The 27493-nt window shown below is 53.3% G+C and overlaps 1 protein-coding gene across 17 annotated transcripts in view; it reads left to right on the top strand.

Annotated features, from left to right (window-relative positions):
• Megf11 (multiple EGF like domains 11) overlaps window positions 1-27493 on the top strand; it is a 300131-nt gene that overhangs the window by 8008 nt on the left and 264630 nt on the right. For 10 of the 17 annotated variants that reach the window (XR_015446493.1, XM_087199058.1, XM_087199062.1 and 7 more), the window contains exons 2-3: window positions 7493-7564; window positions 16472-16528. The exons of 3 other annotated variants lie outside the window; for them this stretch is intronic. Coding sequence is in view for 10 of the 14 variants with exons in the window: in XM_087199058.1 (XP_087055184.1) it covers window positions 16473-16528 (56 nt within the window). In the remaining 4 variants the exon portion in view is untranslated. The remainder of the gene's footprint in view (window positions 1-7492; window positions 7565-16471; window positions 16529-27493) is intronic. 4 more of the 17 variants (XM_087199057.1, XM_087199053.1, XM_087199055.1 and 1 more) reach the window with 4 other exon arrangements.

Below are 27493 nucleotides of genomic sequence, written 5' to 3'. Positions count from 1 at the left end.
GTTGGTGGCCCAGAGGCCCAGGGGTGTGGTGACCACTTCCCTGGGGCTGCCCTCACCCTGCCCCCTGCCTGGCTGGGCACAGGCCTTAGCTCCTCTCAGATCCCAGCGTAAGTAGAGTCTCCAGGGCTTCAGGCTCTTGTGTTGTCCCGGAGCCTGGAAGGCGGGAGAGGGACATAGCTGCAGGGTCTGGGCCAGTGAGTAGAGGGGTAAGTAGAGGGGGACCAGGAGAGGGTGGGTGACTCACCCAGCATGACTCTGAGCTGATGGCAGGAAGTGAGAACGCTTATTCATTCTTTGCTCTGAAAAGCACATTTCTTTTTGTGTGTGTGTGTGTAGGAGCCAGTGGGCAGGGTGGCATTTAAAGTTTGTATACTTTTGGGGAAAGAGTCATCCTTCTATTATGAACATTCACCCAGAGACAGGTGGCAACTAAAAAATCTAGCCTTCTGTCCCATTTGGGTTGAAAAGAGAGATCTTCTTCCCCCACATTTCCAAATTAGATTCTGCATAGAGGAGAGTTACTTTGGGTTTGCATCCCGGAGAACCCCTAGCCAGAGCTGCAGCAGGATGGGGATGGAAGAACTGGGCGGCTGAGGAAGCCACAGGAGGTTAAAGACTAGAGAGGTCACCACGGGGCAGAGGTAGGAAGTGACAGCTATTTCTCTGTCACACTTTGTGTGGGGAAGGCTTTGCTGGAGCAAGACCGAGGAGCTCTTGTTTTGTTTTTGGTTTTTTGAAGACAGGATCTGGCTATGTAGTTCAAACTGGCCTTGAGCTCATTATATAGCCCAGGCTGGCTTCAAACTCTTGGCGATCCTCCTGCCTCAGCCTCCTGAGTGCTGGGATTACAGGTGTGCACCATCATGCCCGGCTATCAGAGGGGCCTCACCAGGTACAGTTAAGTCTTGGGCTGGGGCGTGGCTCAGTGGAGAAGCATTTGCCTAGCGTTGCCAAGAAAAAAGCAAATAAAAAAAGCAAAGCCAGGTCTTTAGGTCTCCCTTGCTCTTTGCCCCTGTGTCTGGGTCACCGTTGGGCCTGTTGGATGAGGGTCAGTGACTGCTGGATGTGAGCCCCACCCCTCACCACTGCTTTGGGAAGGTGAAATCAGGGCGCACAGTGGCTGTTCCATGGGCACAGCATTGGTGTCGGGTGCACAGAATTCTTTCTTTCCCAGACAAACCCCTTTGGCGGGCTGCACTGGTCGGAGTGGGCGTGTGTCCATCCATGTTTGGTGTTTGGGCATGTGTTTGTGTATTTGTCTACTTTTATGCATGTGTCTGTTTCTGAGTGTGGTGTGTAGGCATGTGTGTGTGTGTGTGTGTGCACACGCGTGTGCAGTGCAGACCCAGTGTGACCAGAGGATCTCAGCAGGATGGGGAAGCGTCACAGTGCAGAACGCCCAGACCTGGTCACCCCTTCACCTCCTGTCACCTCCGACCAAACCTCGGGGGTCCCTGTACCCTCCCTGAGTGCCCTCTGTCCGCTTTCCTCAACCTCCCTCTGGAGGCACTGGGCGTGGAGGCTGCTGAGTGGCAGCCCCGGCCCATTTGCATTTGTGTTTGCATATCATTTGCATCGTCTTTATAGGCCCAGCTTTCAGTTCTGCAGTTTTCAAGATAAAATGTAGTTGCTCTCTTTGAAGGTCATTATATTGAGGATATTTTTTTTTTTTCTTTTTCTTTTATTCTTTCTGGTGCAGAGCTCACTCCCACAGTTGGGCTGCTGGGGCCGGGTGGAAGCCCCAGAAGCCTCTGATTTCCCCTTAGCCCTCTTCCCCATCCACTTCGCCTCCCCGGACCTCCAGTGTAGGGGACACTGTGATGGTCGCTGAGCAGAGGGCCTGGCTCATGGGTAGAGGCCCAGGGACTGGGACAGCAGGGAACGATTTTCTCAGCTACGGTAATGGCTCCGCTCAGGTTCCTGGCCAGGGACAAGCAGTGTCCAGCCTGGGTCTGTCGCCTGCTTCTCGGCCCCCTCTGACCTCTCTGTCCAGGGAAAAGGAAGGACACCTGGGACCTTCAGCCCCTCTACCTGTCCCTGGCGGGGCTGGCCTTGAGGGAGACAAAGGAGACAGACAAGCACCTTCTGCATAATTAGTGATGTTTCTGAAGCCACACGGGACACCTAAAGGCCACACCGGTCTTCCTCCCGACCACGTGCCCTCTTTAGACTGCATTGAGTCCTGGCTCTGCTGCTTACTAGCTGCATGTGTGACAAGTGGGTTCACCTGTTTAGCGCCCCTCCCCTCATCTGTCAAAAGGAAATGCTAATAACCTAATATTAATAAAGATACCTAGAGCTGTGAAGATCAAATGAACCATGCAGGTAAAGGGCTTAGCTTGGTGCCTGGAATACAGAAAAGACTCAGCAGATGTCGGCATTGCCAGTCCCCACTGGGCTTGTTAGAAATAGTATGTCTTTTACACTCTAGTATAAATTGTGCATCAACATCCCCTCCGATTAACAGGGAGTGGGCTCGAATTCCTTCACTGTCTTTCAGGAAGTCCAGTTCAGGGGGATTCGAACTGCTGTCACCTTCTCTGAGTGAAAGCATTTGCAAAGACAGCTCAGAAAGCTGGAGAATCCTTTTCTGTGTCTTCAAGGATCCAGGGCCCCTCTGTCCCCTGGTGGAGAGATCAGCAGGATCTAGTCTCCTCAAAGTCAAGCAGTCTGTCTGCTCTTGTGGATTTTCGGGGTGGTAATGGGGATTGAGCCCAGGGCCTTCATACTGACCTACACCGCCAGCACTTTTTTATTTTTTATTTTGAGACAGGGTCTCACTAAGTTGCTAAGTTTCCCAGGCTGTGCTCAAACTTGGTACCCTCCTGCCTCGGCCTCCCATTCGCAGTGCTGGGATCACAGGCCTGCATCACCACGCAGTTTCTCTTGCACCTCTTTACTGTGAGCAAGGTCCTACTGGGCACCAGGGGCCACCTGTGGCTGAGCAGGTCACGGGTTCCCCTGAAAACAGAGTTTGAGACAACACTTCATGTTGCTGCTTTATGGGGGGACCGGGGGTGTGGACTCCCAGCAAAGAGAGGGAGAGGAAAAGGGAGGAGAGGCAGGAAGCAGGAAAAGCAAACCCATGACCCCCATACAGGTCTCAGCCAGAGAGGAGAAAGTGCTTCCTGGTGAGGTGTGAGCGCTTACTTCGCTTTGAACCCAGCTCTGCCCTTCAAAAGCTGGGCGACCTTGGATGTGCGACTCCACCCCATTCAACAGTGCTGTGTGCCAGGTCCAGCTGTCCACTAAGGACAGTGTACAGCAGTGACCACTAAGGGGGCGGACCCCTTCCCCGTGACGCTCACGTTCTCCTGGGGGATGCCCAGCTAGAAACAAACTACGTTAGATGATGGAGACTTTGAAGGTTAGGAAGATGAAGAAGAGCAGGAAAGGAGGAGGCAGTGTGGGGTGGGGGCGGGGCTGCGGGTTTGGGTAGTGGTTAGGTTAGGGACCCCCAGGAAAAGGGAGGCCAGGGCCGGAAGGAGGGGCGAGGGCAGCAGTGTTGCTGTGTAGGCGCACTGCTCCGAGCCTCAGTCTCCTCGCGCCTCCTGTCGGGGTTGTGGTGGCCGCTCCCACCCCGGGCTGCGGGGAGTGTTGGGTGAGTTGGCCCTTGCCTGGCCTACAGTGACTGCTGCTGTGACTGCCGCTGCCACTCAGGGAGGAGCCGGTCCCTGCGGTTTGGGGCAGCCACCCAGGCTCCAGCCTGCAGGGTTTTGGGGGCTTTGGTTTCCCCAGGAGTGGGAGCCACTTTTCTCCGGTCTTCCCGGCTCCTCATTAAAGGAGGACCCACAACTCGCGTGCAAGCAGCAACCCTTGCGTTTCCTTTTTAGGCTGGCAGTTGACTCCCGGGGGAATCGCACAAGCGCCTTCAGAGAAATCCAGGTTTAGGAAGCGGCTCCCAGCCTCAGGTGGGCAGGGGCTTATGGGGAGGAGTTGCCCAACCGGAAACCCTGGGCCCCTGGGGCCGAGGTTGAGGCCCTGGGCTGCTCCCTGCCCTGCTCCGGGCCAGGTGACCATCTGGCTGTCATCAGCAGGCACCAAGAGTCCTTCAGCAATTGGGATGCTGTTATTTACTGTCCCCGAGGCTTTGGTGCTTGTGATTTACTGCTGCTGCAAGGCCTGGGGACCTGAACCCCCGTAGCCCTCCGATAGATATTACATCCAATCAATCCTCTATTACTATGCAAATGCATCCTATAGGCTACTGATGTCTTTTCCTTTCAAACACTTACTACATAATTAATGATCCTTCTAATGCCAAAGAAGACACCAACCCAGGAAGCTTCCTGCTGTAATTTATACTCCTACATGGAAGATCAGCCCCTCGCTTCCCTCCCCTCCCCGCTCTCAGGTGAGGCTGCACCGGCTAGAAGTGCCCTCCACATAGGGCTAGGCCTAGCAGGACAGTGGCTTCATACAGGAGGGTGCCAGGTGCCAGTGGCTGCATGACTTGCTGAGAGGGAGGGGCATCCTCTTCTTGTCCTGCTCTGCAGATGAGGAAACAGACCAGAGAGGGGACCACCTTGCCCAAGGTCACACTTAGGCCTCTCTGTAGGCTGGTGGATCTCGAAGGATAATTTGTAGTTTCTTTTTTCTTTTTTTTGAAACAGGGTCCCACTGTGTAATCCACTGTGAACTCTATGTAGCCCAGCCTGGCCTCTAACTCACAGTAGTGCTCCTGCCTCAGCCTCCCAAGTGCTGAGATTACAAGAGTGCGCTGCCACACCAAGCACGGGCTCAGTGTTTCTTAACCTGTGCCATGGCAGCCACTGTTGCGGCTCTGCTGGATGAAATGAGAATTGCTCAGGGCTATGTCAGGTCCTGAGAACACGCTGGCCAGGTTCCCTATTTGCAGGTGAAATGGTGACAACGCGATCATTTGTGCAGCCTGGTGGCCTTTTATTGGGGGCAGTGATTTGAAGGAAGACAAGCTGTGGGACTCAGTGTTGTCAGGGCCACAGCTGTTCTGGGCAGGCAGCACCCTGGGAAACCCCCACCTCATCCCAGTGCACCCTGGGAGTTTCTTCAGGCCTCTTGGAGCTCCTGTGTGGATCAGGGGTAGCGCTGGCCTCTGGGATGAGTGTAGGTGGCCCTGTCTGCAGGCAGTGCATCCAGCGGGGTGAACAGACGCTAAGCAGTGTGCCTGGTGCCCTGAACCGGAGCCTGTGGACAAGAGGAAGGGGTGCGTTGGCCCAGGCCACAGGGCCGCCCAGGACCCAGGAATGAAGCTTGAGGTGAACACCAGTACAAGATGACAAGGACAAGTGTCCTTCTCCCGGGGTGCTCGGGTTCCTCCTCCATTCTCTCCCTGGGGGAATTGGACAACCTGTCCAGGGGAGGAAGAGGAGCTGGAGGCCAGGCTGAGGCAGAAGGGTGCACTGAGTAGTTGGGGGTGTTGGGGAAGCTGCCTGCAAACAGCCACTGGCCCTGGGTGGGCCTGGGTTCCCGGGGTCCGCTTGTGGGCCAGAGCACGGGAGTTCTGGCTGCTCTAGCACAGCCCTTCCCTAGTCCGCATGGGCCATGTCCTCTCCCCACTCCTACCGCCTTTGCCCAAGGCCCCCTCCTTTTCTCCCCAGGCTGTGCTCCCCGAGGCAGGCAGAAGGATCTTTCTAAAGTGCTAACAGGCCCATGTCCCCGCCTGTTGGAAACCCTTTAATGGATCCCCGTTGCCCTCTGGATAAAGTCAGAACTCATTAGCACAGCAGTCAGGGCCCAGCTGGCGTTCTTCCTAATCCGCCTCCCCCTCAGGCCTTGGTGGCACCAAGCTGCTTCTGCCCCAGCCCCCAGTACCCAGCGATGCCACTCACCTCCGGGTAGCTCCTGCTGCTTTCACAGTGCAACACCCTCCTGCCGACTCCTCATCCTCCACCACCCGCCAGCCCAGACACAGCCCGCCTCCTCCGGGAAGCCTTCCCTGAACTTCGCTCCTCCTTGAGGCTAAGCAACCCAACTTTGTTCTCTCGATTTACTGCCTTATAACCAGTGAGACCAGAGGAGCAGGGACCCAGGACCTAGCACTGTCTGAGGCATGGCATAGAGCTAAAGGCACACTGGCCTGCTGGGCAGGGCACTTTTGCCTCTGACACGGGTTCTGACATCTCTCTGTGGCTGTCCCTCAGCTGAGGGACAGAGCAGCCAGCTGCAGGGCACAGTGTGAGGCACAGGAGCTCGGCCACCTTGAGGCCTTCTCGGACAGTGGGAGGAGGACCCAGGGTCGCTGGACCATAGAGACCATCGGAGTTCCAGGAAGCTGGGGCTCCTGGGGGTGTTGCTTAGGTACTTGCAAGGTGAGGAGGATCCCGAGACCTGTGGGTAGGCAAAGTCACTTTAAAATAGTTTCATTTCTGTGCCAGCTCGTCTCAAGCTTTAGTACATATTTTGACATTTGAATCGCTTTAATTAGCACCCTGAGTTTTTGTTCCCAACTTCATTTTTCCTCCCAAAGGGATTTAGGAAGAGGAAAATCTTCCAAAAGTGGGTCTCAGGGGACCCCATCCGCGGCCCCCATCCTGCCTTGTGCAGAGTGGGGTGGAGAGGTGTGGGATGGGAAGCCCCCCCTGCTCATGGAGCCTGGACAATGAGATGATGTCACCCGAATCTGGGGCCCCGAAGGTGGGAGGGTGGAGAGGACCTGGTTCGGGGCCAGGAATTACTCTGGGGCTCCCCAGCGAGGCTTGGTGTCCTTGTGGGTAATTTCCATCTTTAATTTCTTAGTGTTTTATGAACAGGGAGTAAATCAGGAGCCCACACCGACTGCTTCATGTAAGGGATTAATAAACTGGAGATTTATGGGGCAGTGGCAGAGGAAGGCGGTGGAAATGGAAGATGGAACGAGACCTGGTTCCCAAGGGGAGAGGTGGCTCTGGGATCCTCCCTCCAAGGTGGGGCGCTCGATGAAGGACTCCAGTTCTTGTCCCTAGGGCTTGGTGTCAGGGATGGGTGCCGGGCAGAGTCTGGGGCCTGACCTGGTTTTCTAACCTAGAACACCAGGCCAGGCCAAGGTCAAAAATCCCTCCCTGGGTTTGTCTAGGTTGGTGGCCTGACACTCAGTCTCAGGGTGACCTATGGATTCAAATTCTGGACCCAGACTCAATCTAATTTTTTTCTCATTTTTAGTACCGGGGATCGAACTCGGGTCCTTGTGCTTGTGAGGCAGGTGGCGGCACCACTAATTAAACCCCCGGCCTCAATCTAATTTGATGCTTAGAGCCCCAGAAACTGAAGTGCACATTCTTTCTGGCAGTGGGAGTTAGACTGCAACTAACAGAAAAGCATGATATCAGAGGCTTAAATAATAGGAATCCATGTCCTTTCTACCTCTCTGGCTGTTCTCTTCAGTTGGCATAGTCTCATAGGAGCACCTCATGGTAGTGAGATGGCTGCGATGGTTCCAGTCATCACATTCAGAAATGTCTAGTAGAAGAAGGAGGTGCCCATCTTTTAATGGATATCTGTTTTTTTTTTTTCTGGTACCGGGGATCGAACTCAGGACCTTGCACTTCCGAGGCAGACGTCGGCACCACTGAGCTGAATCCTTGGCCCTGGACATCTGTTTTTAAGAGTAAGCAATGAGGTCTGGGGATGTAGTTCAGTGGTGAAGTGCTAGCCTAATATGTGTAAGTCCCTGGGTTTGATTCCCAGCAGTGCAAAAAATTAAAATAGAGGTGAATATGATTTCAGTGTGGATAGTGAGGCCTAAGTAGCCCAGACTGAATTTACTAAAGAGAGAGAAAAAAAAGAATTGGGTGTGGTGGCGCATACCTGTAATCCTAGCACTTGGGAGGCTGAGGCAGGAGGATCGCTGTGAGTTGGAGGCCAGCCTGGGCTATATAGTGAGTTCAAGGCCAGGCTGAACTACATAGTGACACACCCTGTCTCCAAAAATAAGAAAAGGGGGGGTGAGGAAAGAGCAAGGAAACTTTCCCAGCAGGCTTCTTCCTATCTCATTGGCCAGAACTGGTTGGTCATATGTTCTATCCTAAGCCAATCACCAGCCTGCTGAGAGGAATAACAGTGATTGGCCGAGAGCAGTGCAGATTGGCCAAGTTAGGCTGGAAGGGAGCCGGGCCCTCTGGGAATGAGGATGGAGGGCAGGCATGTGCTCTAGTGACTTTGGGTGATTTGTTTTTGCTCGCTAAGCCTTAGTTTCCCCACCTGAACTTTTTAATCCTGCTGGGAGCATGGGTTAGGGGCTCAGCAGGGCCTGGCACACAGCATGTGCAGCACGGTGCTGGCAGCATTGCCCGTGTGGTGATCAGGCATGCTGGTAACCGCTAGGGTGTTGGGGGCTGTGTGAAAGCAGACAGTGTGATTGCCTGGAGGGTCACACCCACCTTGGTCAACACCAGGAGAGTGACATTCATACTGTGGAAACCCGGTGGCACACTTGTTAGCAGCCTGGGCCTTCGGACTCCTCCACTCTCCTATCCTGTGCCATCCATAAGATAGGTAACCTCTCTGGGCCTCAGTTTCCTCATCGGTAAGATGGCGATACTGCTCCTCACCTGGTCAGCTGTGGGCAGGCTGAGTGAGCAAGGCAGGAGAGTGCGGCACTGGTTGGCACCGGGCCAGAGCACAGCAAGCCTCCCTCCCCTCTCTGCCCTCTGATGCCCCCGGTCAGAGCCCAAAGATGCCAGGGGCAGCCCCATTCCCTGGGGCATGGGAGGATAAAGGGGCAAAAGTCAGCGTCCAGCTGCCCACGGTGCTGGAGTGCCAGTGAGAAACCAAGGCCATAGCCCTGGATTTGGAGGGGCTGACAGGCCAGGGGCAGAGGACCAGGCTGCGCGGACTCTTCGGAGATGCCTGGGGCTGAGCCTTGGACAGCACAGGAAACTCTACACCCTGCTGCCTGCCTTGACCAGCCTGGCCCAGCAGCAGGGGAAGCCTCGGGGCTGAGTGACCAGGGCCAGTTCAGATGTGTGGACTCCAGCGCACAGATAGGGCGAGGGTCTGGGAAATTGCGGGGTGACCAGAAATACATAGCGAGACCCTGTCTCAAAGAAAAAGGACTGGTGATGCGAATACCTTGAACTTCACTTACGTACTTGAGTGGTTTTTAAAAAGGTCTTTACCATGGGACATTTCAAACAGGCCCTGGGTAGAGAGAGCAGGAGAATGTGGCCCCCCTACCTGCATTGCCCACTTCAGTGATTATTTGCATTTTACCTACTTTGTTTCATCCCCTGCTACTTTTCATAAGGATGATTTTGAAGATGATGTAAAATTAGGTCTGTGAAAGTGCTTGCAAACTTCAAAGTGCTGTACAAACCTAAGTCATTGATCATTACCATTGTTAGGGTCATTACTCTCCTTCCTCAAGTTCAAAGTGCCGACTGATGCAAGGAGTCTGGCATTGTCATTATTAGGCTTAGAGCCTCCTTTCTTCCTTCCTTCCTTGCTCTTTCTTCTCTCTCTCTCTCTCTTTCTCTCTCTCTCTCTGCCGTAGTGGGGATTGAACTTAGGGCCTTTTCATTGAGTTATAGCCCCAGCCCTTCTTTGTTTTGAGACAAAGTCTCACTAAGTTGCCTAAGCAAACTTGTGACCCTCCTGTCTCAGCCTCCCAGAGTGCTGGGATGCAGATATGTGCCACTACTCCCGGCTAGCTGATAGCTCATTTACTGTCTCTAGTCTCATCAGCAAGAAAGCCCACTGAGGTGGCATTTTGTGGCTCTCCCTTTGTAAGTGACTGAGCTGAGGCTTGAGGGTTGTGATCTTTATAACCCAGCCTGTTGCCAGGGACTGACATTCCAGTGGAAAAAGGTGACACAAGGTCTGAGACACAGCCTCACACTCCCTGAAGGTGACAGGGAAGGGCCACACAAGGGGATGGGCAATCTGGAGCTTTCAGGGAAGGAGAGGGCTGAGGAGGCATGTCAGCTGGAGGCTTCCTTCCCTGGAGAGGAAGTGTGGTACCTGCCTGGCCTGGAGGGACACTGTGCCCCTTTAGGATGTGACCATTCAGCACCAGTGCGTGGACGAGCCTGGGGGCTGGGATGACTCTAACTCCCTCTCTTGGAGGAGCAAAGTGGCTGCCCTCTCCTTCCCCTGAGGATGGAGGCAGCCCCGCCATGCCATAACATTCACGGAGACCTCAGTGCAGTCACAAAGCAGAGCTTGGGACCCAGCAAACAAACCCAGAAGCACCCACACTGTCCAGTGGGCCCCCTAGTTTTAATCTTTTTTTTTGTACCGGAGATCGAACTCAGGACCTTGCACTTGCAAGCCAGGTGCTGGAACCACTGAGCTAAATCCCCGGCCCTGGGCCTCCTAGTTTTAATCTTGATTCGTGTCCCCTCCGGCGGGTGCCTGTCCCTGGCCTGGGCCATCACCCTGATCTGCTTCTGCACCTCTCTGCTGTGGCCTGGACTTTACTGAGCACCCCTCTCTCTGGGGGGACCCTCACTGTCCCTCTTCCTTCCCTAGGGCAGAGACCCCTTGAGTTGAAATGGGCGTCCCCGTAGGGCCACCCAGGTCGCCATGTTTCTGCCTCATCAATGTAGAAGGTAGAATTCAGTACCAGATTGTAGCTGTGGTGGAGTAAACAACTTTGTTGGCTGCTGATCTGTTTGGCTCCTCTTTTGCTTTTAAGACATGTGAGCCAGGAGATTTGCATGAAAACATGTATTTCCACTTTCCTTTGAGTACCTGGAAGGTGTGTGGCTCCAGGCCTGCCTGCCTGCTGGTGGCAGTCAGGGACCTGGGTGGTGGCCTCCCTGTCCACCTGAGGTGCCATACCACTGTGTCCCACTGGGTGGGCACCTTGGGCTCAGTGCTGTTCCTGTCCTGCACTGGTGGGCCCTTGGGTTGTGGGTCCCGCCCCAGAGAGCTCCATTATGTTGAGAAGCTACAGGACCAGAGAGCCCTGGCCATTTCTGCTTTACTTATTCCTGGCCCTGATGATGTTGTCCAAGAGCGTTTCTCCTGAGTGACATGTTGGCATCCTGGCAGGAGGCAGGTGCCACCTTCCAGCTGGGTCATTTGCTGAGAGTGTGACGAAGGGACAGAGTTTAGGAGATGAACAGGGCCGCGCAGCACCCTGAGACTGGCTGCTGTGGGGAAAGGTCGCCCCTCCTGGCCTGGGGGCACGAGAGGGTGCCTCATGGAGTCCCTTGCAGTGGTCCTGCTCACTCGCCTGCTCTGCAGTGCTGGACGTGTTTTGATTTGTACAAAATGGGGAAAGTCGTACCTCACAGGGTTGCTATCGGACTTGTTATTATGTCCCAAATTGCTAGTGGTACCAAGGATGAAAGCTATCATTTACTGAGGCTTGCTGTGTTCAGCCACCAGGCTTGGCAATTTCTGTGCATTATCCCGCTTAGTCCTCAGAGCAGCTCTGTGGGGAAACTGAGGCTTGCTCGCTCTGCGAGTCAGCACTACGCCAGGGACTGGCTGAGGTCACCTAGGAGGATGTTTGCCGTGAACCACAAAGCCCAGCTTATTTCCTGTGGACCTAATGCAGGACAGACCCACTGCCTGAGGGTGAGGATGGGCGTAGATACAACTGCACACGTGTGAGCCTGTTTGTGTGTGTGAGTACACACATGTGCCAGACTGCACACATGTGTGAGCTGTTGACATGCCAGTGTGCATGTCTCCATGCGTGTGTCCATTTGCGAATGAGCACTTGTACACATATACCTGCGTGTGTGTCTGTGTTTGTGTCAGTGTGTGCATGAGAGTGTGCCTGTGTGACTGTGTGACTGTGTATTTAGCTGTTCAAATGTATGTCCGTGCTTAAGTGTGTGTGGCCCTGTGTGTGTGTGAGCAAATGTGAGTGTGTGTCTCCAGATGTGGCCCAATGTGACCCCATATGACAAGCCCTCTGGGTCCCCACCTCATACAGGCGTCCTTAGGAAGCTCTGAAGTGATCCAGACCTGGGGGGAGGGTGGTGTTGGCCACCGGGCACGGTCTCTCTCCTGAGCCGAGCTACCTGTGGGGCAGCCGTGGACAGCTGGTTTCACTGCCCCCTAAGCCATCTGGAGCGGGGCTGGGTCAGGCCCTCGCCTCTCCCCATGAAGGGAAATGGCTCCCCAGTGGGCACTTGCTCAAGTTGCTGGGCCACAGCCAAGCGCGACTCCTCGCCAAGCCGCTCACCTCGCTGGGGGAGCAGATGGCAGGGCCGGGCCTTCTGGCGGCTGCTGTGCCCAGCCTGGGCCTCCCAGTCACAGGGCCCTGCTTGTCTCAGGGCCCCAAGGAAGTCAGGCCACGTTGTCCCCACCGTCTCCAGCGCTGAGACAAGCAGAGACCCTCTGGGAGGGGAAGACTGGCAGGCTCGAGCGGAGGGGAGGCAGGGTGGGGAGGAAACGCGGCTCGGGCGATGACTGATTTGATAGGAAGTTGGAAAGACCTGCCCATCACCAGCCCTGTGCATGAGATCCCTGCGGGCATCCTGGGCAAGAGCAGCTCCTCCTCGGACCGCACCTGGACCGGGACAAGCATTTCATCTGTACTGTGCGGTCTTACTGATGAGGAAACCAGGCCAAGAGAGGTGGAGTTCCATGTCCCGTGTCCTGCTGGGGATTACATTCGCCTATCCTGACGCATCTGTCACTTGGGCTGGCCTTCCTGGGCCAGGCAGGGAGCTGACATCCCAAGGGAGGTGGTGATCGGAGAGCGTGGGTGCCAAATAATATTCTATTGTTTTATTTACTGTTCATCAGTCGATGGGGTATTTGGTGGTTGTTGCTTTCTGGCTCTTAAGAAGAATGCTTCTGTGAAGTCTGTGTACGAGGGTTTGCGTTCACATTTGTGTCTTTACTTGTGTAGCGCAGACGCCGAGGAGTGGCACTGCTGGGTCCCCTGGCAGCTCTGGCTCACACTGAGGAACAGGGACACCGATGTCCCAAGTGGCTGCGCCATTTCCCAACCCCACCAGCAGCGTACGAGGTTCCAGTTTCTCCACATTCTTGCCAACATTTCTCATCTGACTTTCTGATGGTAGCGCTCCTAGCGGGTTGGCAGTTTCATCTCAGAGTGGTTTGGATTCACAGTTCCTTGATGAGGCTGAACCTCTTCCGTGTGCTTATTGCTGACTTGTAGGTCTTCCTTGGATAGAAGAATAATCCATAGATATGTCTATTCAGATCTTGTGCCTTTTATTTTTTTCAGTTTTGGGGACTGAACACAGAGCCTTCTCACTGAGCTTAGCCCCAGCCCATTTTTTATTTAGAGATGGTCTCACTAAGTTGCTCAGGCTAGGCTAGAACTTGTGATCCTCCTGCCTCAGCCTCCCAGAGTGCTGGGATTACAGGCCTGCACCACCATGCTTAGCTCCATTGCCCTTTTTAAAAATTAGGCACCAATAAGTTTGTTGAATGAGCAAGACCCAGTCCTTACCCTCAGGGAGCTCCCAGCCCCATGCAGGAGACAGACACGGCTGAGAAATCAGACAGCTCCCGGAGTCGGATTGGTGCTGGAATGTAGACGGGAGAGGCTGCATCTGACAGGATCAAAGAAGGAGGGCTTCCTGGAAGAGGAAGCATTTGGGCTGGGGCTTTGAGTGAGACCCAGGGCATAGATCAGGGATGGAATGGAAGAACTTGCTGTGGGAGGAGAAGGCACAGGTCTAGCTGGGGAGCCGCTGGGCAGGACGGTGCAGGGGCAGGGCAGATGGGACGAGCCAGGCATCCGGAACAGCCGAGAGCTGAGGGGTGGGGGAAGCACAGTGTGGGTTTAAATTTGCCATCAAAACCACACTTGTCCTCGAGGGCTCCTAACGGAGTTGCTGAAGCTGCGCCATGGTACCAGGCGGGCCTTTTTATGTTTTAGTAATTATCCTGTCACCCACCAAAAATAATTTCATCTCAGGAGGCAGGAGAATTCGGTAATACTGCAAACTGCTGCCGCGTTAGAGAGCGGCCTAATTGGGATCCATAAATCCACTTTTTAACAAGCACAATTAGGAATACTTATTGCAGGGCAGCTTGAGGAGATCAGCAGTGCGGGGAGCGGGGGCAGCTTTTATGTGGCCGTGTTGAATGGGACTGAAGCCTTGTTTTGATCCTGGCATCTCAATTAGTCATGGGGGGAAGAAGGCTCAACGTGAAAGTGGAATTTTACCCCAAAAGTTTTCTTCTGAGGAGATTGTTAGGCATTGATAAAGTGGGAAGGTGGAGGAGTCTTGCTAGATTGTTCTTTGAGGGAAAACTGCAAATCCCACCAGTTTGGGGGAAGATAAAGGGGATCCCCACGGATCAGCCTGAGCATATGGACAGATTGTGGGGAGGACAGGCACTCACTTAAGGAGCCTCTGCCACCACCCCAACGTGTAACTTCCAGGTACGCAGCTCTGCTGGCTGAGGGAGGGATGTGGCTGGGCCAGAAGGACAAACTGAGGCTCCAGATGGCTGTGTCCTCCTGCCGGGGGCCTGGAGGTGTCAAGGGCAGTGTAGGGGAGAAGCAGGGATCGGTGGGAGGAGAGATCTGTGTGTGCGGCTCAAGTAGTCTGGAAAGCTTCAGACTGAACTGGGGCTGGGAGGATGGCAAATTGGGGGGACGGGGAGCAGCAGGCCCCCAGCCCTCTCCCAGGACAGTGAGGGGAAGGTGGCCTCCTGGGTGCTGCTGTGTTGGGATCTGTGTGCTCCTGTGATCTCGGTGACCTCTGGGATGCTCTGAGGGTCCTTCCAGTCCGGGCATGGGACACAGACACAGAGTGGCCATCCAGCTGCGGAGCTGCGGGAGGGTGGGCCAGGGGAGGTGGAGGAGGGTCGGTGGCCTTAGTGCGGCAGGTGACAAAGGATGCTTGAGGCGTTGCAGGGGTCTAGGTCCACTTCTAAAGACTACAGAGAGGAAAGGACTTGTGGTTGCTTCTGATAAAAATGAACGTGTGAACGAGGGAGGTAATGAATGCAGGCATCAGGGCATTGTGCTTGGGCTAAGGGAGAGGCCTCGCCTCAGTGTTAGGTGAGCTTGGGGTTCATCCCCATGCCCCCCTTCTTGGCTGTGTCCTCTTAACCTTTCTGAACTGAGGGGTTTTGGTCCACAACATGGACATTCAATGATATTTATGTCACAATTGTGCTGTGAGAATAAATGAAAGAAAATAAGGTGTCTGAGACCCAGTAGGTGGCGAATTCAGGTTGGTTTCTTCCTCTCCTTCATATTCCCTCCACTGGGCTGCATGGCAGAGGATGTGCACAGGGCCAGGCAGGGGTCTGGGGAGCTGCGAGGGCAGACCCAGAAGGCCTGGATTCTAGGCGAACCTGGGTTCCCAGGAGCGCCTTATTTGACCTTGAAGGGGAGATCAAGGACGACAGCCCCGTGCAGCAGTGCACAGGAGGAGTTTCCTGGGCGCTCATATAGGGCTAAGACCACTCGACACCTCGGGGCTCCTCACTGATGCAGGCACCGCTGTCTCCTCTGTTACACATGCGCTGCCTGTCATTATCCCCAGTGAGAATCGCAGGTGAGGGGCCCGAGGCTCAGGGATGGAGAGAAGAAAGGAACTGGCCCAAAGCTAGAGTAGGTAGGAGGTGAAGCCAAGATAGCGCCCCAGAGCCTGCTGGGAGCCACCTTCAAAAAATGTTGCCCTTTACACTTTGTGAAATGTATGGACTCCCCCCCCCCCCCCACGCCTTGTGCTTTCGAGGCAGGCAGTGGAACCACTGAGCTAAATCCCTGGCCCCCACGCTTTTCACGCAAGCTTTCTGTTTTCACATACACTTGACCCTTCTTATCTGAGGGTTCTGCATCCATAGGTTCAACCAACCATGGATCAAGAATATGGGGAAAAACTGTTTCTACTGGCCTTTTATTCTTGTTGTTCCTGACACTGTCCAGTTCAACAACGATTTAGGTAGCATTTACATAGTGTTAGGCGTGGTACATAATCTAGAAATGATTTAAAGCTTACGGGAGGAGCTCTGTGCAGTGGCCCATGCCTGTAATCTCAGCTGCTCTGAAGGCTGAGGCAGGAGGATTGAAAGTTTGAGCCCAGCCTGGGCAACATAGCAAGGCCCTATCTCAAAATTTTCTTAAAAGGTGAAAAGGCCTGGGGATGTAGGTCAGTGGTAGAGTGTCCCTGATAAAAATGCATGAATTAATGAGGGAATGGATGGGTTCTGTCCCCAGTTATCCCTGGGTTATATCCATCCAGCATGCCATTTTATGGAAGGGACTTGAGCTCCTGCAGCTTTCAGTATCAGCTATCTTGGAATTAATTCCCTGTGGATACTGAGGAAGCATTGTGGTTTTAGACTTATACAGTAGAAAAAAATAGCCAAGAGTTCCCAGGTGCCAGTCATGTGGTTTCCCCAGTGATCTAAACCAGGATGTTGGCACCATGCTGTTCATTAACTGCAGATCTGACATGCACTTTTTAGGGGTGTACATCTCCATGAATTTTATCATCTGAGTAGATTCCATGTCCCACCATCAGAGCCCGAAAAACCCATTTATGGTCACCCCTCATCCCCCCTTTGCCTGGTAGCTGCAGATACATTGTTCTTCACTGTAACTTTTTCATTTCAGAATGTCACACAAATGGGATCAGACAGCAGCACCTCCGGAGGTCAGTGGTTTTCACTGGTGAGCTGTCCTGGTTGTCTTTCCTGTGTGTCTATTTGCTTCTTTTCATTGCCGAGTAGTATTCCAGTGTGTATTGGTTTCCTTGAGCTGCCATAATAAAGTGCCACGAACAGGGTGGCTTCAAACAGCCAAAATTTGTTTTCTCACAGTTCTGGAGGCCGGAAGTTGGAAATGGAGGTGTGAGCAGGCCCTCTCCTTGGTGCCTGGTGCTGCCCAGCAGCCCGTGGTGTTCCTTGGGGTGTGGGGACAGCATTCCAGTCCCTGCTGCTGCTGTCATGTGGTCTTCACATGGCTTTTTCATGTGGACTTCGTCAGCCAGTCATTGGCTGCAGGGCCCACCCAACCCAGTAACTGGTTACGTCTGTAATGACCCTGTATCCAAAGATGGTCACATCCTGAGGTTCTAGATGTACATGGGTTTGGGGGAACACGATTTAGCCTAATAGAGATGGTGTAGAGGCAGCAGAGCGTGTCTGACCATCCACCCTGGAAGGATGGCAGCGTGGTTTCCTGGTTGGGGCCGTTATGGATATAATGCTGCTGCTGTACACTTTCCTGGGCAGGTCTTACAGTGAACATGTGCTTTCCTTTGGGATAAATGCCCAACAGTTCACTCCGTAGGCCATGCCGTAGGAGACGGATGTTCAGATTTCTAAGAAAATGCCAAACTTTTCTGGAGTGGCTGTACTGTTTTACATTCCTGTCAGCAGGGTCTGAGTGTTCCCATTTCTCCACATCCTCCCCACCAGCACTTGGGGTTGTCACTATTTTTTTTTAGCTGTTTTAGCATTATTATTTTTCTTTCTTTTGTGGTCCTGGGATAGACCATAGGGCCTCACACATGCCAGGCAAGCGCTGTCCAGCCCCAGTTTTCAGCCTTTCTGCTGTGAGATTTTGCCTGACACCTCACTGATGTTGAAATTTACATTTCTCTAGTGGCTGATGATGTTGGCTGGTTTCTGTGGGCTTTCTTTCTGTCTCTGTATCTTCTCTGGTGAAGTGTCAGTTTGAGTGTTTTGCCTATTTTAAAACTGAATTGTTGATGGCTTCCTGTTGGGTTTAGAGAGCTCTTTCTGTGGTGTGGATAGAAGTCCTTCACTGCCTATGTGATTTGCAGATATTTCCCCCTACTCTGCTGCAGATCTTTTTATTCTCCTAACAGTATCTTTTGCAGAGCACTTAATTTTCACATGGCTTATTGTATTGTATTGATTCTTTCTTGTATTGGTTGAACTTTGGGTGTCATATCTAAGAACTCTTTGGCCTAAGAGATTTTCTCCTAAAACTTAAATCTGTCCATTGTGAATTTCAAATATATCTCTACATCTCTATATTTGTATCTGTCTCTGTTTCTACTTCTGTCTCTATATGTGGAGAAAGTTGAGGTCAAGATTACCTTTTATGCCTGTGGATATCCAGTTGTTCGGATACTATTTGTTGAAAAGGCTGTCTTTCCTCTCCAATCATCTTTTGGGGGGCTGTTGAGGATTGAACTCCAGGTTTGCATATGCCAAACAAATGCTTTACCACTGAGTTATAGCCTAGCCCTTCAATACTTTAAAACATTAAAAAAAATTTTTTTGAGACAGTGTCTAAGTCACTAAGTTGCCTAGGCTGGGCTTGAACTTGAGATCCTCCTGCCTCAGCTTCCCAGAGTGCTGGAATCACAGGCATGCACCACCAGGCCTTTTTTTTAAAGCTTCAGTGTGGGATAAACAAACACTTCAGACTGATTTTGCTGCTGAGGAAGCTGGAACTCAAGAAAGATGAGGGAGGGGTTTGAATTTACACTGCAGGTTGTCAGCAGGTGGCGGCTGGACATCCCCATTTTGAAGAGGAGAAAACTGATGGTGGTTGGTAGCAAAACAGGCCTGGCTTCCCCTGAGGCTCACCTTTCATAAAGCCGCCAGGCAGGCAGGCAAAGGAATCAGAACTGAAAAGTTCTGGGCCGGGATTTAGCTCAGTGGCGCCTCACTTGGCTGGGAGGCGCAAGGTCCTGAGTTGGATCCCAGGTACCAAAAAAAAGAAAAAAGAGAAAAGTCCAGAACTGAAAAGTTCTGCTGTTTGGTAGTGGGACCCGCCCCCCCCCGCCAACATGGCCACCAGGCAGGGGTCCAAGGAGTCTGCGCCGAGTGGGGCAGCCAAGGCCCCTCTTCCATGGCTTCTGGAGCACCATGACTCACTGGGAGGCCTGCCCTGGCACTGGGGTGTGCAAGCCAGCCATGTCCCCACCATCTTGGTGCCCCCGGAGCAGGAGGCTTTTAGCTTAATTGAACCAAATGCCTTAAAAATGGCAGCTCATCAGTCAGCTTTCATTCCCCTCATTCCTGTATTTGGCTTTCATTCCTGTATTTTCCTTTAGGGATTCACCACATCTCTGTGAATGCTGGGTGCTTTCCCTCATTTTTAAGTTTTGGGGACACATAGATGTGTGACTCTCGCCCCTTGCAGCCCAGGTAGAATGAGGAAAGCATCTCTCTCTGTCATGGAGAGAGACTCCCATACATCTCGTCACATGTCAGCCGCATTCTGAGAAGGTTTGAGTCTAGAAGTTGAGAAGGCTGTGCCAGGAGAGGCCGAGACATCTCCCAGGGGAGTTTCGGCGAAAGGGCAGAGTTTCCCACGAAATGACACTGAGAGTCGGCTGCGTGGGGCCAGGGTGCAACCTTCCTCATTCATGTGGGGCCCATGCCTCCATCTCATGTTTCTGGAAGGTTCCTGGGACAAGTGGCATCAAGAGGCCTGAGTTCTTGGGGGCAGCTGAGCCAGGGCCTGGCTGTGTGGACTGAAGAAAGCTGCTTTCCCTCTCTGGGTCCCCTTGGGTCTGACGCAAGGGACCAAACTACCACAGGCATTCTATGTTGCCTCCAATCCTGTGGCACTGCACACCAGGCTCGCACCTTTGGACCCTCTGCTCTATGTCACTCCCCCGACTAGAAACCCTTGCACAGGGAGCAGGGACTTGTGGAAAGGAGTGCATATTAACCCGCTGGTTTCCTGGACACAGAAAGGACTGAGATTGGACAACACAGTCAGCCTTTATTTTCCTCAGATAATAAGCTCTGTACCTGGGAATCAGTAGCATCTGTGGGCTGCAACTGGATTGCAGTTGTTGATTAAAGCCACTCCTTTAGGGGCCTGGTCTCCATGCAGATCTTCCCACTCCTGCATCCTTGTGTCCCTACCCAGGCTGGACCCTCTCCCTGAGCCAAGTCTCCTCCCCTCTCTGGGCCTCAGCTCCTTGTCTATGAGACCAGAGAACTGGGCGGCCTGCTGTTGAGACCCAGGAGCACCTGTCTGCCCAGCCCATGCATCTCCTGGCCTTATGCCAGGGTCCCTGAGACACAGCCTGATGTGCCGGGAGACAGTTAGGGGGTGCCTGTTGTGCCCACACCTGTGGGGGTGAAGGCAGCAAAATGAGCCAATGGGGAAGGCCTCAACCTTTGAGCCTGTGAAGCACTGTCCCTCTTCCAGGCAAAGGGGCCAGGCCAGGCCTTCGGAAGTGCTTCCCTCGGACCAACTGGGCAAGCACCAGAGATGGCTGCCCCGGTTCAGGTGTGACCTGGAGCCGAGGGCTACCTCTGGCTAACGTAGCTCCAGAGTCCCCAAGCAACTCATCTCCTTCCTGGGGTGACAGGTGGCCATTAGGACTGAAACTGAGCCCTGGGATGTGTGCCAGACTTGTCCACAGCCCCCTGGCCAGTGCATAATTCTAAAGGGGGTCTGAGGTCCTCCCCCAAGACCCCTCAGGCCTGCAGTGGCCAGGAGTTCCCACCTTTGCCCTGGGGACCTGTGGGAGCTCCAGCTTACACACTGAGCTGTGGAAAGACGTGGTGACAGAAGCCATCTAGCTCTGCATCTCAGGTTTTTTTTTCTTCAGCCTGAGTACCTGGTCAGCTGTGGGCTCGTCCATCTAATCAGCTCACAGGCAGTTGAAGGAGAGGTGGTGTCCCCTTGATCCACAGGGTTTATGTGCATAATTCCCTTTAATTCATCTCTGGCGAGGGGCAGAGAGCCTGGGTGGAGAACAATTTTCAAAGTCTCTCTGGGGTTCAAAGATTCATCCCTCCAGCCAGACGGGGAAATGACGGGAGCCATCAGCCGGGAGGGCTGAATGTGGTGGTGCTCCTGGGTTCTCCTCCCCTGCTCCCTTGGCCTTGGCGGTGGCTGTGGCCTGGTGTCTGGGGAGCAGCTCCTTCCCAAGGGGCTGTACTGTGGCCGCCTGAGCCCTGTCCTCTGCTGCCCTGATTGAGTCTCACCTTGGACCTGGGCTGACGTGTCCTTGGTGGGGGACTTGGGTCAGCTCTGCCCTGGCGCTGACAAGATCTCCATCCTGAATGTCTCTTCACACTTGATTTGCCTGCAGGATAAATGCAATTTCTACACCACAACCATCAGTCATTTTCCTGTGTGATCTATGCAGTTGGCCTGAATTGAGTCAGCGCCTGTATGATTGTGTCAGTTTGTTTGGTAAGAAAATGAAGTGAGATATGTCGGCGAAAGTAGAGGGGTGCTCAGGGCCCTGTGGAGGTGCCCGGGGCTCAGGGCTCCCTTTAGGGTACATCCTGTCCCCCTCCTGCTCTCTGCATCCTGCACTGGGCTCCCAGCCCTCTGCCCTCTGAACTCAGGGAAGAGACCAGTGTGAGGACACAGAGTGGTGGGAGAGAGAGGAAAGATGCTGGAATACAGGTGAGAGACAAGCAGATTAAAGTCAGAATGCACGGGGACTAGAATTCAGGGTAAGCTTTTTGGTCTTTTTTTTTTTTTTTGGTTGTACTGGGAATTGAACCAGGGACCTTGATACTGAGCTACAGCCCCAGCCTTTTAAATTTTTTATTTTGAGACAAGATCTTGCTGAGTCACTGAGTTGTCTAGGCTGAGCTTGAATTTGCGATCCTCCTGCCTCAGCCTCCCAGAGTGCTGGGATTATAGGCTTGTGCCACAGCATCTGGAAAGCTTCTTGGTCTCAATACAAAGGGCTGTAGAGAGCACATAGAAGTGCATGGAGGGAGCATTATAGCTCCCAACTGGAGGTTAATAGTGAAGAGGACATCAGGCCCTTTCTTTGCTGGGGATTCCATGCACTTCCGCCTCCCTCCTGGTCCCTGGCTCTCAACATGACATGCAGAACCATGGCGATCAGGTAGAAGTGCTGTTCTTTGTACCCCCACTCCTCTCCCCTCCCCTCTCCTGTCCTTCCCTCCCCTTCTCTCCTCCCCAGCTTCCTTCTGCACACTGGTTTGTGTGTACCAGCTCCGAGCTTCACCTTGGGCATGGTTTTGTCCCGGGAGGAAGGGCGCCCCTGCACGTGCCCTAGTGTGGGGAGGATGGCATGGCATTGGCACCCTTCAGGGAGATGGCAGTATTGGGGCGGGGCAGGGCTGAACACATACACACGCACGCACACACACACACGCACACACACCCTCATGAGGTGCAGAGCAGTGGGCTCAGCCTGAGCATTGCTACCTGTACGTGACTGCAGCTGCCAGGCCTCCTATGCCCCTCCTGGGCCCAGGCCTTCGCCAGGGTCACTTCCAGTCTTGGCCCCAGAACACATCCCAGGAGCTCGGCCCCTGCTGCCTGCGGACCAGCTCAGGAGAGAGCAGGCCGAAAAGCTCATCCTCTTCAGGTGTGGCTCCTTCTGCCTCCTCTGTCCCCAGACTTGTCCAGTAGCTTCTGTGGCTCCAGGAAGGGAGAGGGTTGGGGCCATTTTCTCTGTCTTGGATGGTGGGGCCTGGGGTGTTGGGCCCCTGAAAGTTGCACGGAGCAGTGCCGTAGTCAGGAAGAGGACCCCTCGGAGGTCCCCAGGGTGTCGCTGTGGGGAAGGGGGCCTGGCAGGAAGTCCTGAGATCACTTTGGGTACACCCTTGAAGGGGATGGTGGGACCCGGCCTGTCTTCTCTCTCTGATGATAAATGCAGTTTCTGCGTCAAGACTATCAGTCATTTTTTGATGTGATCTATGCAGCTCTGCAGGAATTGAACCAGCTCCTGTATTATTATTTGATAAGAAAATGGCTCATGGAGTGCAGGGTTTATTGTGGCCTACGTTCCGATTAGGATGTGCCACCCTTACCAGAGGCCCAGAGGATCTGGGACTACCACCTCCAGAACCATAAGCCAGGCAAACTTTTTCTCATTCTTTTAAATTGATTGCCTTGGGTGTTTTGTTGTCGTCCCTGGAAGCAGGGTGGAGGAGCTGGTCTGGTTGGCTCTTGGCAGAGTGAAGACAGAGCTTTCCGAACTGAATTTTCTGAAATGGCACTGTCCATTATTATAGCTACTGGCTACATGCGGTTATGTAAATTATACAATTAATTAAAAAGAAATAAAATTAAAGATTCAGCTCCTGAATGGAAAAGGATATATCATGCAAACATTAATCAGCAGAAAGCAGGCCTGGGTATATCACTATGAGGTAAAAGTGGACATCGGAGCAAAGAAAATTGCCAGGGACAGAGAAGAACAATTTATAATGATAAAAGGGTCAGCCCGGCAAGAAGCCACAGTGGGCTGAAATATCTGTGCCCCAAACACCAGAACTGCAAGCTCCATGAAGCCAAGATTCAGTCATTTGGTGACCTTGGCCATTGATAAGTGCTCCACAGCCACACCTGGGCAGTGGCTGCTGTACCAGACAGTAGAACCCAGAAGAGCTTTTCCTCCATTGCAGAAAGCTCTGTGGGGCCCCATTGCTCTAGAAGGTCAGCTCTGTGAGGGCAGAAACCTGGCTGTTCTGTTCCCTGCTGTAGCCTCACCATCTAGAAGCATCCTGTGCACATAGTAGGTGGTTAGAATTTGGAGATGTGAGGACTTCATAGCCTGCGTGCGGTCACCCTCTTCCTATGTGACTTTGGACATGGTGTTCCTCTCTCTGGGTCTCTTCACTGTAAATGGAAGCCTTGGCTTCCTTGCTGGGATCCTTTTCAGCTTTAATGAGCTGTGATCTTAAGTCTTTTAGCTGGCTGATTTCATTTATTTTATTCATAGGGAGGGGTCAGAGGGTGTGGGGTAGGATGAGGTGGTACATTTGATTTTTTTTTTCCTGGTACAGGGGATCAAACTCAGGACCTTGTGCTTGTGAGGCAGGCGCTATGCCACTGAGCTAAATCCCCAGCCCCTGATACATTTGATTTTGAATTTCAGGTCTCAGCTAGTGGTGGATAGCATCCCCAGGCAGGCATGTGCTCCAGGACCTGTCCTTTCTGCCTTTCCTTTGTCTACAGTGTCCCAGCAAACTTCCCCAGCAGACTTGCAGCCAGGGAAGCTGGTGAGGGGTGAGGGGAGCCCTTCCCTTCCACCTCTCTGAACCCTTTCTTTTTCTTTTCTCTCCTTGTCTCTTTTTTGGTTGTTTGAGACACAGTCTTGCTATGTAGTTCAGGCTGGCCTTGAACTCACTATGTAGCCCAGGCTGGCCTGGAATTCATGGTGATCCTCCTGTCTCAGCCTCCTGAGCTGCACCCCCACACCTGGCTCTGGACCCCTTCTGTATCCTGTGTTTGCAGAGCCTCAGCTTGAGTCCTGCTAGGGCTGAGGGGAGTCCCTGGCTTCGGGGACTCTGGTGGCTCCTGCCTCAGTGCCTCCACCCAGCAAGCCTCAGGGGACAGGGCCTGCATGGTGTGGGGTCTGCAGGCGAAGATCAGGCGGGGAGCTGCCAGTGGAGGATGGGATGCTGTGCCTCCTGTGAGGTGGGGGCTCTGTCCCAGGAGGAGGAAACAGGACTGAGGTCCGTCAGTCCATGGCTCCTGGTAGAGCCAAGGGCTTCCCGGCCTGGCCCAGGGCGCTTCGGGCTGAGGTTTGGGGATGCTGGGAGGAGACCCTACCTTCCTTTTGTCCTGTCCCTTCCCTGTTTACAGCCAGTGCCCTCAGGGCACACCCGGCCCCCTGTCACTGTGCGTGACCATAGTGCCTTTGCTTCTGCTGCATCTCCGATTGTCCCTTCCTCACCTGGAGCAGGTCAGTCCAGGGTGGGTCGGGTTTGGCCATCAGGAGGCTCCTGTGGGGCCAGAGGGAGCCAGAGATGGGGGCCTGTGCACCTCCCCTCTGCCCTCCCTGGGCCCCATACTCTTCCGTCTTCACCCTTCCAGGACTGGGGTGGTCCTGTCGCCCCAGCAGCTCAGACCCCTCGGGAGCCTCTGCCAGCATCCCCAGCAGTGAGCTCTGCCCCCGGGAATGCTTTTTCGTGGAATCTCGGCCATCTCTGGATGTCTCTGTGACTGACCTTGTTCACTGGGTGTGCGTTAGGCATCAGGGTCCTCAGGCCCTGGGGTCGGGGTGTGTTTCTCTGACTTCCCCGGCAGGGGGAGCCCTGTAGGGAGGGACATCGGGTGGACCTTTGGCATTTTGAGTACACCCAGAGGAGGCTGCGGGCTGCTTCCTTGTGGGCAGTGTGGGTCCCTGCCCAGGGTTGTAGTGGAAATGCTTGCTGGTACATCTTGGCACTGACCAATCAGAAGGAGTCATTGAGTAACCAAAGCAGAAGTCACAAGGCCGGGCTCCTGTGACAAGTCTTGGCTCTGCCTTCTTCCCGTAGACTGGGCGGGGTCAGGCATGTGCAGTGTGCTGCTGTGCCGGCCCAGCTGTGAAAGTCACAAGAAGGGCATGGCCCAGGCCATGTGTAGGGGCCAGAGATGACACAGGAAGCTTCCTCATCGTCCCACAGCTGAGCTAAGCAGAGGGAAAGCCAAGACGGGGGGGCGTGCCTCAGAGGGTGACAGCCAGAGTGGCCTTTCTTCTCTCCTTCATTTAGCTCACATTGCTGCTGCCCCAGAGTGGCTCCCGGGCTTCTAGCTGATGGGATCTGAGACTGAAGTTCTTTGTTAAGCTTTATGTTGGGGTCCCGGGGAAGCAGGAGGCACGGGAAAGGAGGGGGACCAGGGAAGGAGGGGGAGCAAGTGCTGAGGTCGCATGGCGGAGCCTCCCCGGGGACGAACTCCAACCTACAGGACTGGCTTCAGAGAGATCCTCTGATTCCTGCATCTGGGAGAGAAAGAAGAAGAATCTGTCTCCCCTGGGCTCCCCACTTCCCCTGGGCTGAGTTTCGGCCCATGGGTGGGACTGAGCAGGTCCTGAGTGCCAGGAGCTGGGGTTCTGTCCCTCGGGAAGTCGGTGCCTTGGCTGAGGCTGGGCAGAGCCACACAGTGCTGGCCGAGGCTGGAGAGAGGCTGAGGGTCTGATTCCCACCTTCCCCAGGGTGCACTCCTCCTGGGGGTACGACGCTGGCCAGCTGGGGGCCCTTGGCTTCCCCGGGTGCGGTGTGGCTCACACAGGCTCATTCCCTTCCTGGGGCCCAGGATCAGGGCTCATCCCAGGAACAGAAATCTACAGAATTTCATGTGTGTGTAGTAGCAACCTCCCAAGGTTGCCAGCAAGAAGCCTGGAGTGTGGACTGAGGCCCATGCTTGTTCCTTTGCCCCTGTACTGGGGATACTGAAGCCAGGGCCTTTGTGCTGAGGGGCACCTCCAGCTCTTTATTGGAGATAGAGTCTTGCTAAGTTGCTCATGCTGGGCTGAAATTTGGAGTGATCCTCCTGTCTGTCTTCCTGTCTCAGCCTCCCTAAGTGCCAGGATTGTAGGCTGAGCCACTGTCTGACTGCCCCCTCCTTTCTGGGGATGAACTTTGGGCTTCGAACATGCCAGGCAAGTACTCAACTGGCAAGCTACACCCTCGCCTCCCATCTCTTCTTCTAGCATGGAGGCAACTCGCTGCTTGCCTAGGAGGGCAGCTGGGTCCAGACCAGCCTGTTGGAAGGAGCAGTGGAGCTCGCACCCTGACTGCTCCCTTCCCCTTGTTCTGGGTTCAAATCCATTTCTTCCAGGAACCAATGGTCCTAGAGATGTTTGGTGCTAGGAGTGATTGAGGAGGCAGGGATAGGGCCAGGTTTGCCTTTCTGATGTGCTCATGAGAAGAGGGTGGGGCACTGTGGCGAGAATCCCTGCCACAAGTCCAGCTGGGAGCCTTGGGGGAGGAAGCTCCCTTCCGGGGCCTCAGTTTCTCTTAGAGAAAATCAGATGAGCTTTAGACTCTCCCCGCTTTAAACTCTTGTCTCTGTGGGGTGCAGCTGGCTCCTCTCTGGAACATTTCCATCACCACAGGATGCCTCTGGTGCTTCTTGTGTAGCTGCACCCCCTTCCTCCCAACCTTACCCTTTCCTGGACCCCACACAAGCATGAATCTGTTCTTCATTTCTATAATTTTACCATCTCAAGAATGTTATTTTATATAATGGAATCCCATAGTAACCTTTTGCAGTTGGTTAGTTTCTCTTAGTGTAATTTCCTGGAGATTCATTCAGGAGGCTGCATGTCTCCATACTTTGCTCCTTTTCAGTGCTGACTGGAATTTTGTGGTGTCGAGGTACCACTAGTTGTTAAACTGTCTGGCCACTGAAGGGCATCTGGGTTGTTTCTGATTTTAATCTCTTACAAACGCAGCTGCTGTCACGCTCCTCTAGAAGTTTTTATGTGAATCTGTTTTTATGTCTCTTGGACATATGGACAGATGTTCAAGAGTGCAACTGCTGAACCCATGTTTAGTTTTTGAATAGATTGCTAATGTGTTTTTCAGAGTAGCTGCAGGCGTTTGGTGTTGTTTCTTGTTTTTGTTTTGTTTTTTCTTTCCCTTAGCACTCAAGTTGGGGCTCCTCTTTCCTTCAATCTCTCTTAATTTAGGCCATTTACATTTAATATAATTCTTTATATTTAGGTCCTAAGCCTTCCATTTTATCTTATTTTTCTTATTCTTCTTTTCTGTTTTCTTTTTCTTGCCTCTTTGGAGTTAAACAGTTTTTGAATTTCATTTTGTTTTATCTACAGTGCTTTTGAGTATATCTTTGGATAACCCATCATTACAGTTTTCTGTTGTCATTTTATCAGTTTGAATGAAGTCTGGTAACCTTTATTCTCTGTATCTATTTAACTTTCCCTGTTTATAATTATCTTAAATATTTCCCTTAAATGTATTT

Source organism: Heterocephalus glaber, unplaced genomic scaffold (assembly GCF_053883595.1).
Source record: "Heterocephalus glaber isolate CG9 unplaced genomic scaffold, H.glaber_assembly_v1.0 deba00001689, whole genome shotgun sequence".
In the NCBI taxonomy this organism is placed as follows: Eukaryota; Metazoa; Chordata; class Mammalia; order Rodentia; family Bathyergidae; genus Heterocephalus; species Heterocephalus glaber.
Note: the sequence above shows the minus strand (reverse complement) of the source record. Positions and strands in the feature narration are given on the sequence as shown.